Source organism: Chinchilla lanigera, unplaced genomic scaffold (genome assembly GCF_000276665.1).
Source record: "Chinchilla lanigera isolate Chin_1 unplaced genomic scaffold, ChiLan1.0 scaffold00035, whole genome shotgun sequence".
NCBI classification, from domain to species: Eukaryota; Metazoa; Chordata; class Mammalia; order Rodentia; family Chinchillidae; genus Chinchilla; species Chinchilla lanigera.
In genome coordinates this window covers 14323449-14337202 of record NW_004955436.1, presented here as the reverse complement: position 1 = coordinate 14337202, position 13754 = coordinate 14323449, and the positions used below count along the sequence as shown (strand labels likewise).

The 13754-nt window shown below is 40.1% G+C and overlaps 1 protein-coding gene across 1 annotated transcript in view; it reads left to right on the top strand.

Annotated features, from left to right (window-relative positions):
• Grm1 (glutamate receptor, metabotropic 1) overlaps positions 1 to 13754 on the top strand; it is a 113112-nt gene that overhangs the window by 40379 nt on the left and 58979 nt on the right. Inside the window, exons 3-4 of the mRNA XM_013516588.1 lie at positions 3119 to 3365; positions 7926 to 8094. Coding sequence (XP_013372042.1) covers positions 3119 to 3365; positions 7926 to 8094 — 416 coding nt within the window. The remainder of the gene's footprint in view (positions 1 to 3118; positions 3366 to 7925; positions 8095 to 13754) is intronic.

Genomic DNA, 13754 nt, shown 5'->3' with positions numbered 1-13754 from the left:
TGGTTAGAGAAGAGTGTGAGCTATTACTTTGGAACTATTCCCTGGAAACAAATGTCTAGCCTCCTTTCCTCTGTGTGACAGATACTGACAGGATCAGCTTCTTTGTCATATTTGCTGTCAGTTGATTGGGTGCCAGCAGTTTCTGTCAGAGAGGCAGCTGTGCACACCTGGAGCAATCCCAGGGAGAAGCCGCAACATGGGCTTGGCAAAGATGCTGGTACCTGGCAGGATGCTCTGTCCTCTGCCACTTTTCTGGAACTTCCTCTGTAGCTTTGTGTACCTGTGACATATAGCCACTGAGTGTAACAGAAGGAACAAAGATCAAGAAAGCATTTGAATCCAAGTTAGAATACACTCTTTCTGACCTGTAAAATGGTGAAATTCCTGCCAATTTGGCAGGAAAATAGTGAACATTAAATCTCATTTATTGAGTGCTACAGATAGCTAATACTAAAAATATGGTAGCTACTAACATTATTGAAAATAGTTACACTAAAGTTAAATAAATTCTTCTTCTTTTTTAAATAGAAAAGTTAAACAAATGTAAAATCATTTAAAATTAATGAAAAAATTGTACTGAATATATATATTATATATATACATATGTGGATATATATACTTACAATTAAATCAGTAAATAGGTATAGTTAGAGTGCACACGGATCAGGAGACATGAATCAGTATTCCCAATTTGTCTTTTTATGCCTGTGTTCTGGAATAATTACTGGTAGCACTCACTTTTACTCTGAAAAGTGACCTGGTTTGGATATGTTATATGACTGAGCTAAATAAGGATCAGAAAGAAAACACTGACCTCACAGGCATCTGAGTATACTTACTGTCTCAGTGCTATTCATGGAAGTATCCACTACACATCCACTGGATTAAGACACCTGTACTGGGGACACCAGCACAATTTTTACAGATAAAATAAGTCTTAAACAATCATTACCAAGATGGGAATATCAAATGCAGTGGCCATAGGCTTCTCTCTAATAGAGAATTTTCCATGTGGTGAAGAATGTTATAGACTTATTCCTATAATTTTGATCCTACTGTCAATTTTTTTAACAGTTACAACTTCAGGTGAATGGTTTTAGTATGAAGTAGGACCCTTTAAGTGGCCACTCTATGGAAGGTTTTTGACTGTTCAATCAATATTCCCACCCTTAGAAGTTTCTCTGATTCCAGAATTTGGGACTCAAAATAGCCTATACAGTCTTGCTCAAACTTATCAGACAAGGTCACTAATTTCCTTCTCTCATTGTCCTAGTAAGTTTGCCATAACAGAGAAAGAAAACCATCATTAAGCTCAGGGATTCTTGGTGGCAGACATGTTACCCAACTTCAGTGACTTTGCAGTGTTGCACGGAGGATTTTTGCTTTCCACCTATATAAATTTCTATGCTTTGTCTATGTGGCTTGATTTTAAAATGCCCTCTCTGTTTCTTCTAATCCTCCTTTCCTTTTGGAAAGGTTCTGTTCAATGTGGAAAACATTACGCTAGCTAATTTCTGTTTGAATAGCATCCTACCAAGCAAAACTGGAATATGGATTGGAATTACATGATTTTCCTCTTCTGTCTGGGCCGAGTATTTTGTATCTTACTCTTGGGGGTAGACATCCTGGTATCTTTTGCACATTTTCAACTACATCTAAGTGGAGCATCCTTTAAATAGAGCTTTTTAGAAATTTCTATTTTCATCCCGAGCTCAATATCAAAGTCAAAACTCTTTACCATTCCTTCTAACAACTCCAAGGTCTTCAACTTCTTAGATACCCTCTGTGGGCCTTCAGCACAAGAACATGTGTCCAATGAATACTTAGGCTGTAACAGAGAGGGAGCTGGCAGAAAGCACAGAGAGTCTCAGGTTGTTCTCAATCCCACGGGCAGCTGAATCTACCGACTTTCCCAACCTCTAGTGCCGTGGGCACGCATGGGTCCCGTAGACCCCTCACTACCAGTTAAATGGGCAAAGGAAAGCTTACTGCAGAGAGAAGCACATTTCTGAAACTAAGTACAAAATCTCCAAATTATGCCAGTGGTGCACACCAATTCCGTGTTGTTTTCCAAACTTGTTACATTTATTTTATCAAACTCAAATGGTCTCCAAATTTGTCACCCATATGCAAGTACTAAAAATTTGACTTCCAATATGAAGCTTAGATTTAATGCAGTACTGTTCCTCTGAAGCTCTTTGCTGCTTGGGGGACTCATTTACTGGGGCAGAAATGATAATAGGGCTTTTGAAATTCACAGGTAAAACCTAAAGGCTGAAATTACTGTGTAGTGTGACTCTTCCATCAAGAAATATTTCACCCAGGCTTCTAAAAATTAGCAAATCTTGCTTAATTATTTCTGTACTGCAGCCATAAATAAAAAGATATTTCATATCTATGTTTTATTCAAACTCTGGGTTTTTATGACCTTAGAATGATGAAAATAGAGGGATCACCAAAAGAAAACACACCAGGGGCTAGCAAATTTAAAAACTGACTCATCATGAGTTGCAGATTGTCATAGAGCATAAAAGAATGCTCTTCAGTACTATGAGATAGGGAGAGAATTTCGTGTAAGTTCCTAGGAACCAAAAGAGAATAAGAGTTATTTTTATTGCTCCTTAAAGATTCTCTTATAGGAAAAAAAATTTTTCAGTCCTGGGAATTGATCTCAAGGCCTTTGCACTGAACTATATTCCTGGCCATTTATTTATTTATTTATTTATGGTATGTACGTATGTATGTATTTTTGTTTTCAGACAGTGTCTCATGAAGTCTCTAAATTGCCTAGGTTGGGCTTGAACTCACAATCTTCCGGCCTCTGCCTTTCAGAGTGCTAGAATTATAAGTGTATGCCACCATGCTTGGCTTATAAAATGTCTGCATTTTCACCTTGTGTAGAGATCCCTCTTTATCCCATAAAACCATTATTGAGTAGAGAAAATTAAACTGAACGAACTGCTTGCAGACAGAATATACCACAGCTGCCAACAAGTGTGAAACATACTGAGCTGGGCTTCTCCTCTCTGCCCTGAAAGCCCTGAAAACATGTGACAGTTAAGCATGCAGACAGTCTTGATGAATGTGACCTTGGTAAGATCTGTTTTTACTATTACAGGCAATGAAAGCTTAGAAGAAAACTACGTCCAGGACAGTAAGATGGGGTTTGTCATTAACGCCATCTATGCGATGGCACATGGGCTGCAGAACATGCACCACGCCCTCTGCCCTGGCCACGTGGGCCTGTGTGACGCAATGAAGCCCATCGACGGCAGCAAGCTCCTGGACTTCCTCATCAAGTCCTCCTTCATCGGTGTGTCTGGAGAGGAGGTGTGGTTTGATGAGAAAGGGGATGCTCCTGGAAGGTAACGCAGTCTTTTCTATAATGGTTCTGAATAACATGGTGAACCTTCTGTGCAGGACAGATGGCAAGTAGGACTCCCTTTGGTTTCGTGATGCCTGGGTATCATGAAGGATTCAGCTGAAACACTAAAAACACTGGGTCAGTATCAGATGGATATTGCTAAAGACCACATTGGTATTTAAAACATCAAAACACCTTCCAGTGCTATCCCCCTACCGAGGTGTCACCTGACACTTCCTTCAGAAGGCCTGGAACATGTTGTGAAGTCCAAAAGACCACAAAGAGATTACACCTGGCCAACAGCAGACTCCCAAGCACTGCCTGCACTGCTATGTGTCTTTCTGAGCAATCAGTCCCCAGGCTACTCTGGTCAGAAAATACTACAGATATTGCCTCCACTTAAAGTGTTCAGTAGGTGAAGAGAACTATCTCCTACACATGTGACCCCTTTTCTCAGGCTAACTTGTATGTGTGCTAACCTGTTCCTGGAAGAGAATGGAAAGAATTTTATTTCTAGGGTGTAGTCTCTAATGGCTTTCAAAGAACTAATCAAACGAGAAGCAAAAAATCCCATAAAACCTAACTAAATAGGCTTATGCACTCTCACATGCACACACACACACACACACACACACACACACACACCAAGTCCTTTTACACACAATCTTTTCTGCAGCACTTGCTTTGATGCCATCCATAAGCACACTATGTAACTGGTACATAGAAATTATGCCAGTTTCAATCACATAAATTTTCTTAGGAAAGGGATAATTAGAATGGCAGAAGAATTAAAACCTTCAGCTGAAAGAGGAAAGGCCCTCAGTTTGGCCTCTGCAGAGTACTCTCACAACCTTACAGGCCCCTATTATTTTTCAGTCTATGATTTTGCAGAGCTATAGCTTTCTAGGAAGGCGCAGGTTGTGTTAAAATGAAGCATCAAGTCACTTAATTCCCACTGCTCCAGTGTATCGTTATCCTTCTTTTATGTATGATTAAACTAGGTGTCAGGTGAACTAAGCAAGTCACCTGAAGTCAAAAAAAGGAAGGTGGTGAGAGCAGAGTAGCCTGACTCTGAGGCTTGTAATCTTTTGTCACATCATGCTGCTCTCTAGCTAACCCTAAAATTAGGCAAAATTGCTGGCAACCTTCTTAATGTCATAGTAAAAGTACTATAAGAGAATGCGTGACCCTAAGTAATTCTCCATGTATCTCTTCTTTCTATGGATGCTTCAGGTTCTACCTACAGATAATCCGTTATGGAGCCTAAGTGGGAATCTCCCTGTTAAAATCCAACAGCTCCAGGAAGGATACAGATGTCATTGTCAGCAATTAAACTAATGGATTTATAGGGATCCTTCTGCGCTGCCAGTTAGTAGGGACAGCTTTTGATCAGGATGTGAGTGGGACGGGTAACCCAGGATGTGAGAAATATAGAAATGTTTGGGATGCTGAGCGCCTTTGGACGTGGTACCAGGAGAAACAAACTGACCTGAAATTCAGAGAGGAACCACCTGCCCCTCTAAACTCACCACTATAATCTTGAATTCCACTGAAAGAGAGACTCAGTAGTAGGTCAGATTTGTAATGTAAAGCCTTCCCACACAATCTGAAAAAGAAAACATACAATGTGCCTGGTGCAGGGTCAGATGCATTTTTTGTTTGTTTTTATAATTCAATATTTTTTCTTTCTTGATTTTAAAGATAAAAGAATGAAACCACATTAACAAACACACATACATTTACAAAATAACACAAAAACAATACAAGCAATACAGAATTTCAGACAAGGTGGTAGGAAATTAACAGTGGTTGTTGTATTGCATACTGATATCTTCAAATTGGTGACTCAGATAAACAAATAATAGACATGTAAGATTGGTCAAACAATTAAACATTTACTGGATTTTTATACCAAATAAATTACAAGTTTTCTCCTCCTTTCTCCATCTGTAAGTTATCCAAAACATAGGCCCAATTTCAGCTTGCTTCTCTCCCATGTTTAATTACATATTCAAATTATGAGCTTTCCCCTTGGCGCCTTTTCAGGGATGAATTCCTCCTGCTTGAAGGTGGTCAGCTTAATCTCTGCTTAGCTACTGTTCCAGCCTCCTCAGGCGGCTTCCAGCTCCTGCCTTATCGCCACTCATGCTTTGGCTCGCTCTTGTAATTATTTTAGTTAATCATCACACAACATAAACCCGACGCATTGAGAAGATGCTGTGAAGTGTAATTTGCAGCATGAGGATATTCCAAATAAAGGCTAACATGCCCCATAGGAAGCCTGGGTCAAGAAGAAAAAGCAGCATTCATTAACACACACTGTGCACACATTTCTGTAAGTCAGTATTTTGCCCTTTGGTATCTCTCAGTATTTCTTTCTTCTTGTTTTTTTCCTCTAGTGTTTGAGACTTTTCAAAATGTGTTTTCATACCAAAACACTGTGAATTTTTCGGTTTTTAAATGTTAATGAAGTGTGAACCAATTTCCCTTATGAAAGAGTAATTGAGGAAGTTGAAATAAGTCTTAGGAAACTGATTTACAGGCAAAAGATTTATATTCAAAAGATGAATCCTGAGCTCCAGGTGCACCATTCTCTGTGCTCACTCTTGGTAAGTTTTTGCTTGCCCAGTGAAGGAGAGCTTCTTTTCTCTCCCAAAGTCTGCTTTTCTTTTCGGAATAAGCACTTTGTGGGAACTCCCAGAATCTGGATATGGAGAAGCCAGAAACTACCCTGTGGACAGCAGGACACATTTGTACATTAAGAACAGGCAGAAATGCCGATGAGTGGGTAACCATTATCTAAATAAAGAATCAGGCCAGATACAGCCAGTAGTACTCAGAAGCCACTTTAGATTGATTAGCACTAGCTTTCCAGAGTGCTAGGCTGAGAAAGATCGTGTCTCAGTGAAGTTTAAAGAGGAAAGATTTCAGGGTGGATTAGAAGAGCAGCAGGAGGAAGAGAGCTGAGGAAGAGGAACATGCGTGGGTTAATTAACATTTCCTTGGGTCAGGCGTACAGAGCTAGAGGCCATGACTCATTCTAGCCCAGAAGGGCATGAACTCTGCATGGAAAGGGCAAAAAAAGAATCCCACTGTGGATCCAGTAAGAAGGGAGCGAAACCGAGTTTGGGCACACTGCCCCATGAGTTACGGTTTGCTTGCAGTGAAAAACAACATGGAAAGAAGATGGAAGAATACCAGAGACTTTTCAATGACTGGGAGACAAATGGCCATGCCAACACAAGCATTTTCCCCAGTTCTCTTATAGAAATGGAAAAACCAGAGTATTTTAAAATACTTGTGGAAATACAAGTATGAGTGAGTCCATGATATGGCTTTACATACTGTCTTAGTCTATCTGGGTCTGATATAACAAAATACAGTAGACTGTGTGGCTTACACATAGTAGAAATTTATTGTTCACAGTTCTGGAGCATAGGAAGTCCAGCATTAAGTCACCGGCAGGTTTGGTGTCTACTAAGGTCCTGCTTTCTGATGCCCAGATGGCACTTCCTAACTGGGTCATGTGATGTAAGAGGAAAGGCAGGTTTTAGGGGAAAAGGAAACAAATCTCTCTTGTGAGGACTGTGCTCATGACCTAGTCCCCTCCCCAAAGCTGTCTCCTAGTACTATCACTTTGGTGCTTGGCATTTTAGGATGTGAATTGTAAGATGGCAACATCTAGACCATTGAAACTATACATTCATCCCGAAGAGCTTGATGACATTCCTAGGTACTAATGAATGTTAGAAGGGCTCCAGCTTGTATTATCTGATGTCAGGTCCTCCATTCTTTCCATTGCACTGGAGAAATTCCTGTTTCCTTCCCTGGAAAAATGAAGTGTGGCCCCTTGAACATGCTCAGCTGCAGTAAAGATTTATTCTTATAAAAAGATATGCATTACTACAAGGACAAGACCTAAATGTATACTTTACCCTTACTCATGTTTCTCCATTTAAAATTACTGAAATAACTGACACCAATTATTTGACTCCAAATATGTTTGTCCTAGCTGGGAAAGAGTTCAGTTTAAGTGCTCATGTATAAGATATTAAATTTTCAGCATCCCTACTAGTTAAAGATGTCTTTCTCACGTTACTTGTGCTTCTAGCACCTAAAAAATATTTCAGACTTGGTAAAACCTCCCTCTATTAATCTGAATATGGAAAGTGGATGAGTGAAGGATATTTGGATTATAAGTAATTAAATATATCAGTTAATGTTCTCTCGGGTTACAACTTGTTCAAAGAATAATTAAATGAATGATGATTTGAAGGACATCATCAACACAATACACATAGAGTTATTTTTGGACTATAATCAGAAAATGGGTTGAGAGTGATATTTTCTTTAGAAAATATGGATGCATAGTTCTTTAGGAAATACAGATACTTTCTGAAAAGTCAAAGGAAACAATTAAACTAAAATTCTTACAGTAGCTGTTGTTGGGATGTGTGATTATTCTAGCTTTTTTCTCTTTATTAAGATCTAGTTGCTAAATTTCTTTGTTTGCTAGAGCATGTCCATATCTTACAAGACTCAAATGTTGCTTGCTTTGCAGGTATGACATCATGAATCTACAGTACACAGAAGCTAATCGCTATGACTACGTGCACGTTGGGACCTGGCACGAAGGTGTACTGAACATTGATGATTACAAAATACAGATGAACAAGAGTGGAGTAGTGCGGTCCGTGTGCAGTGAGCCTTGCTTGAAAGGGCAGATTAAGGTAAGCACAGACACCCTTTAGAAAGTATTGCTGAGACCTACTGCCTGAATCCCAGTGCAGCAAATGTGCACATTCATTTTAAGACTACCCAGAAAGGATGTGCCAGGCTTACTGTTTTGCTTTTATATTTAGATAAAATTTTAAAGACAAAATGATTAGGAAGTGGAAGAGGTTACCTACTATAATATTTGAATAGCTTTTCTTTTAATTGCAACGACGGGCTGGAAACTTTCATGTCATGTAGACAGAAAGGAGGTGAGTAATCAAATTAAAGAGTGAAGCAGAAGTAAATGTGGAAAGCAAAACCACTAATTCTACTTAGTCATAGTTTCAGCTAGTACCAAAGAAAGTTCAAGGGATCTAATGCGCAAAATGTTGATCTAATGTTGTGATGGGTGTTAACTGAGAGTGATAATTATTACACAACATATGCATTTATCATCATGTACACCTTGAATAGATACAATTGTTTCAATTAAATATTTTAAAGTTAAAACTTTTCAAACAAAGTAAACGTGGAAACCGAAGAAAATGACACTGCTTAGTCATAGTTCTGGCTATTGTTTAAAAAAGGCAAAAGTTGAACAATACTCAATAAGAGTATAGCTAAAAGGAAGTTGAAATGAGGTAACCTGGAGCCCTGTTCATCCTTTCTTTCTTCTCTACCAGTTCTTTGATTCTTATGAAATGAATATTTCTTTTTCTAACATGGAAAGTCCCCACTTTCTAATTATATCCAGGAGCTTTTTCATTGCTAGGCGAGGTGTGCCAAGTGAGCAACCATAACGGTACTGTATGTACACAATTAGAGGAAGCAAACATCAAATACTGTGCATTTGCTGGATGCACCAGAGGGAATTCTGGAAGCAGCTCTGTCTCTATCTCATGCTATTTAAAATCAAACTGGGAAGGAAACAGGACATAGGGGAGGGCTTGTGAGCTGGCAGGGATATGGAGTAGATGAACTAATAGGCCCTTCCCCATCTCTAATTTTCTGTGATTCATCTTGGGGAGCAGACAGGCTGTCACATTAATGTGCATCGCACAGCTGGGCTGGAGTAGACTGTGCGTGAGTCTCTGGCCCCCTCACCGTGCCATCCTTCTGCTTCTTCATTCTCTGCCTGGGCACTGCAGGATACCCTGGCAGAGAAGATGCCCTAAGCAGGCTTAAATGCCCCAAGGGAAAGGATCTAATTGTGTGTATACATTTTGGTGTGGATGCTGGAGAAGGCTCATCTTTTTGTTGTTGTTGAGACAGAGTCTCACTATGTAGGGCAGCAGGTCGGCCTTGCACTTGCTTATGTAGCCCAGGCTGGCCTCAAAGTCGTGGCAATCCTCCTGCCTCGGCCTCTCAAGTGCTGGGATTATAGGCATGAACCACATGTCTGACCAAGAAGGCTGATCTTAATGTTCTAAAGACAGCAGAATATTTGAAACCAGTAACAGCTTTTGGTAGCTGGGAAGAACTATGCTGTTAAACAAACTTAGCCCTTCAGCCACTTCAAGGAGGAAACAAACTTCTGGGACATATCAGTCTAGTTTTAACTATCTTGAGCCTTCTCTGTGGAAAGGACTATTTAATAATTGTCATGACAATTTCTGAACCAAGGTACACTCCATTCTATGACTATGACATGATGCTAAAGGCCTCCTGCTGTGGCCACCTTTAGTCCTTGAGTTTGTGGATGCCCTGGTTTGGATATGGTTTGTGTGTCCCCTAAAACTTCATGTATTGAAAGTTTTGTGCTCAGTGTGATGATGCAGAGAGATGGTAGAACCTTGAAGAAGTGGCACCTCTTGGGAGGTAAGTGGGTCAGTAGTAGCACCAACCTCAGTGGCCTCAAGGAGAGTTAGTTCTCATCAGTATAGGTTGCTGTACATTGAGTCCACCCTATGTGCTTAATGTCTTCTCCATGTGCCCAGTTCTCCTCCAGGTTGTGATACAGCCTACGGGATTCTAGTGACCAGATAGTGCTGCCAATCATGGACTTTCAGTCACCAAATCTGAGATTTAAATAAATCTCTTCTTTGTAAATCACTCATCCTCTGATATTTCATTATAGCTGCAGAAAACAGACTAATACAGTGGTAATGGGGAGATTTGACCAAGGAAGTCCTTACATGGTGGAGGCAGTGTGGAGCAGTTCAGGAGACACGGAAACACCATTAGTTAACAATACATACAGAAGTACTTCACAGTGACTCCAGACACAGTGTATATGAACCAATAGCCCTGCTTCTTCTGAAACATCTAGTCTTTTTGTCCAGATGGAGTCCTATCATGCAAGACCATGTGGTGGTATGCAAGCATGTCCTCTAGAATCCAGTGGCCCTCAGCTTCTCCTTTACTGTTACCATTAGATGTGAGATCAGTGGATTCTGGTTGCCTCTTCTTCTCCAGAAGGGGAGAAAAGCCAGCACATGTGAGGCTGAAGTCACATAGTGGGAGAACACAGAAACCCTAGGCTCATGGGCTTCTCTGACTGAAAGGATTTTATACGTTAGTCTCGGGCCTTCGTTCTGGTACAAGTGTGAATGGCCATCGGTCTGCTGTAAGGCACCTGTTGTGAAACAATTTACAGAATGATAAAGTTGGATTTTTCAGGATGTATAGAAAAACTTGGTAGCAAACAAATTGTCCCAGGGATTCACTGTACTCCAGCTGCCTGTCACAACTCCCTCCTGCTGCTCTGACCACCGGAAGGCCATGAATGGGTGTTCATATAGCATGTGTGTTGCACACACATGTTCCAGGAGAGTGGCTCCCTTTATCCCCAAATTTGGAGGCAAAACTGTCTGCATTCATCTCTCTGCCTAGACACCAAAGTATTTCTGGCAGTATGCTTGTGTTACACACAGTCAGTATTATTGAAAGAGACCTGAAAAATCATTGCTGAGCCATTACAGAACATTTAAGAGAAAATCAAATCTCTTGTAGGCCAATTTTAGAAATATTGTATGCCCTGCAGGAGAAAAATATGCCTATTCTCAGTGGCACCTGGAGTAGACGTAAGGGGGGATATTTATGTCGCTTAAGCACCCTGGGAGGTACAGAAACTAATGAACTCTGAATTCCATTTACTAAAGAAATGGCACTTCCATTCTAACACTACTAATTTCACACAGACCAGAGTCAGGTCTCCGTGGCCACTGTGAAGATGGAGAGAAGCAGCTTATAAGGTGATTGTAGCACATCTTCTCTTATTACCTGGGAATCATAGCTTTTGGGAAAGGACTACTCAATTTATATAATGTGACCAAAACAGGATGAATGCTTAAAATAAAAGCAAGTTTATCACATTAAAAGACACATTGCACTCAGTCCCCCTCAAAGTGCTCCCCTTGCTTTGAGCACATTTGGCCCATCTTTCTTGCCACTTTCTGAAGTAGTTCTGGAAGTGCTCTTTCATGTGTGTCTAGCTGTGCTGCTTTGGCTATCTCCATGTTCTGTTCACTTAAAATGTTTGCTTTCCATGGGCATTTTTGAGTTTAGGGAAGATCCAGATGTAACAGGGTGATGGATATAGTGAATAAGGTGTATGAGGGCACATTGTCAAAATTTTGTTGGACAGAAACTGCTTCAAATGATTTGAATCAACTCAGAACATCAAGGCAACCAATGAAAAGGTGCTCAGCAAAGCAGCTTTCCAGACCTGTTTCAGAAAGGGCCAAAAACAGCGGGATAAGTGTGTTAGAAGTGAGGGGGAGTCTTCTGTGGGAGATTAAAAGCATTGTGTTTTTTAGTGTAATACTACTTCTTTAAATATTCACTGTGTTTGTATCATACCTCATAAAAATCAATGGCATTTAAAATGATAAAATAATGATTTGATTTCTTTTCTGATAACCTGCAGAGTATTCTTATGATAATTTTTACTTGAATCAGTTAAAAGCCCAGTCTTCTCATTTTTCAAAGTGCATATCTTTTATATATATCTATATCTCTCTCTCTCTATATATATATATATATATCTTATAGAGGCAAAAAATGATTTCTATCATGCCACAAACACAGTAAGTAGAATTACACTTTTGTTGTTGCATGTTATATATTTCCTTGTCAGGAAAAAAGATCATGCCATACAGTTCAATAGATGGATTTTAATATAAGAACTGGCTAAAAAGTAAAAGAAGATTTTGAAGCAACTCAAAGATGAGTAATGCCAGGAATGTATTCCTACTTCAAGGACTAGCACAAGAAAAACTTCACCCTCTACCTGAGATGTCCCCTAAAGTGAGGAGGATGAGGATATACTGGATTCTCTTTCTCCTTCTCTTCAGTATCCCATTAACTCATTCTAAGTTTACCAAACCTAGCCGGAAGACAGCTGACAGGAGATCCTGGGAACTGTAGCTCACAGGTAACTCAGCACAATTCCCTTGAACACTGAAAATCATACAAGTACTACATGCTAAGGCATCATTGGAGATTCAATCCCAGAGTACTCAGAATGAGGGGAAAAGAGAAGTAGACACGAAAGAATGGGAGAAAACAAAGCAAAGCATGGTGATGCTTCACTGAGGAGGACATTGCTCCCCTGAGCATAACTGATGGCTGGGCCTTACAGAGATCTCTGGACAGGTTGTTCAGACTATTAGGAGGAAGAATGAGATGAATGGATGCACTCACACCATCCTAGTTCTGCTTCCTTTGGTGATAGTTTATGCTCACAGGGAACTATCTCATCTGATCTCTTTAGACAGCTACTGAGGAAGCCAGAGTCCATGCCTTGTCACTTTGCTCCTTTTCAAATTCTGGAAGCCACCGGAGAAGTCAAAATCTAGGTGGGTCCCCTAGGATCTAATCAGGGTTCCTGTCAGGGTGAGTCCAGTAGAAGAAGTTCTGGGACTAAGTACGTACTCCCAAGGAACAAGTGACAGTACAGATGACAAAACTCAAAGCAATAGTGGCAGAAGTATCTAGAACTCTTAGTAGCTTGTCACCAAGGGATCAAAGGTCCAGGTGAGATCAAGAGAGTCTAAGGCAGCACATAAAATACAGGCAAGGTTTTGCAAGCAAATAGAGAGGGGCTGGAGCATGTTGGTGTCGTCTACAGAGCCTGTTGATGTTTCCCTTGTGATGAAGAACAAGAAAGGGTATGAAGGTGAAGGATGGGATTTAGAAGGGAAAGAGAACAGGAGGAATGGGGACTAGGGACTAACATTTACAAAACACGTCCTTATAGACGAAGCCTCTGAGACCCTGAGGAGTTCAGTTATTTGCCCTGAGCTGTCTCAACTAGAATGTGCCAAAGCCAGGATGGGAGCCAACCCAAAGCTCTTATCATCCCTCGGCCACATGTTACTCAATTGTTTCATTATATGAACCAGCATGCTTCTTACAAATGCAAATTTCAGGTTCTGAGCCTGGATTTTTCTTTTTTTTATTTTAAAGAGAATTGAAAAAAGAACAACAGCAAAATGCCAACAACATAGACAAAAACAAAATAGAGCAAAAACGATAAGAATGATACAAGGTTTCACAGCAAAATGATAAGGATTAGCGGTGGTTGTTATATTACATATTTTTATCTTCATCAGAGTTCATCAGATTATCAGATGTAAGAATGAAAGATCCATCAAGCCATTGAAGGGAATAAAAAATAAAAACAAAAAAATTACAAATGATGCAGAGTTTCACCAAACAAGATGATAGGAAT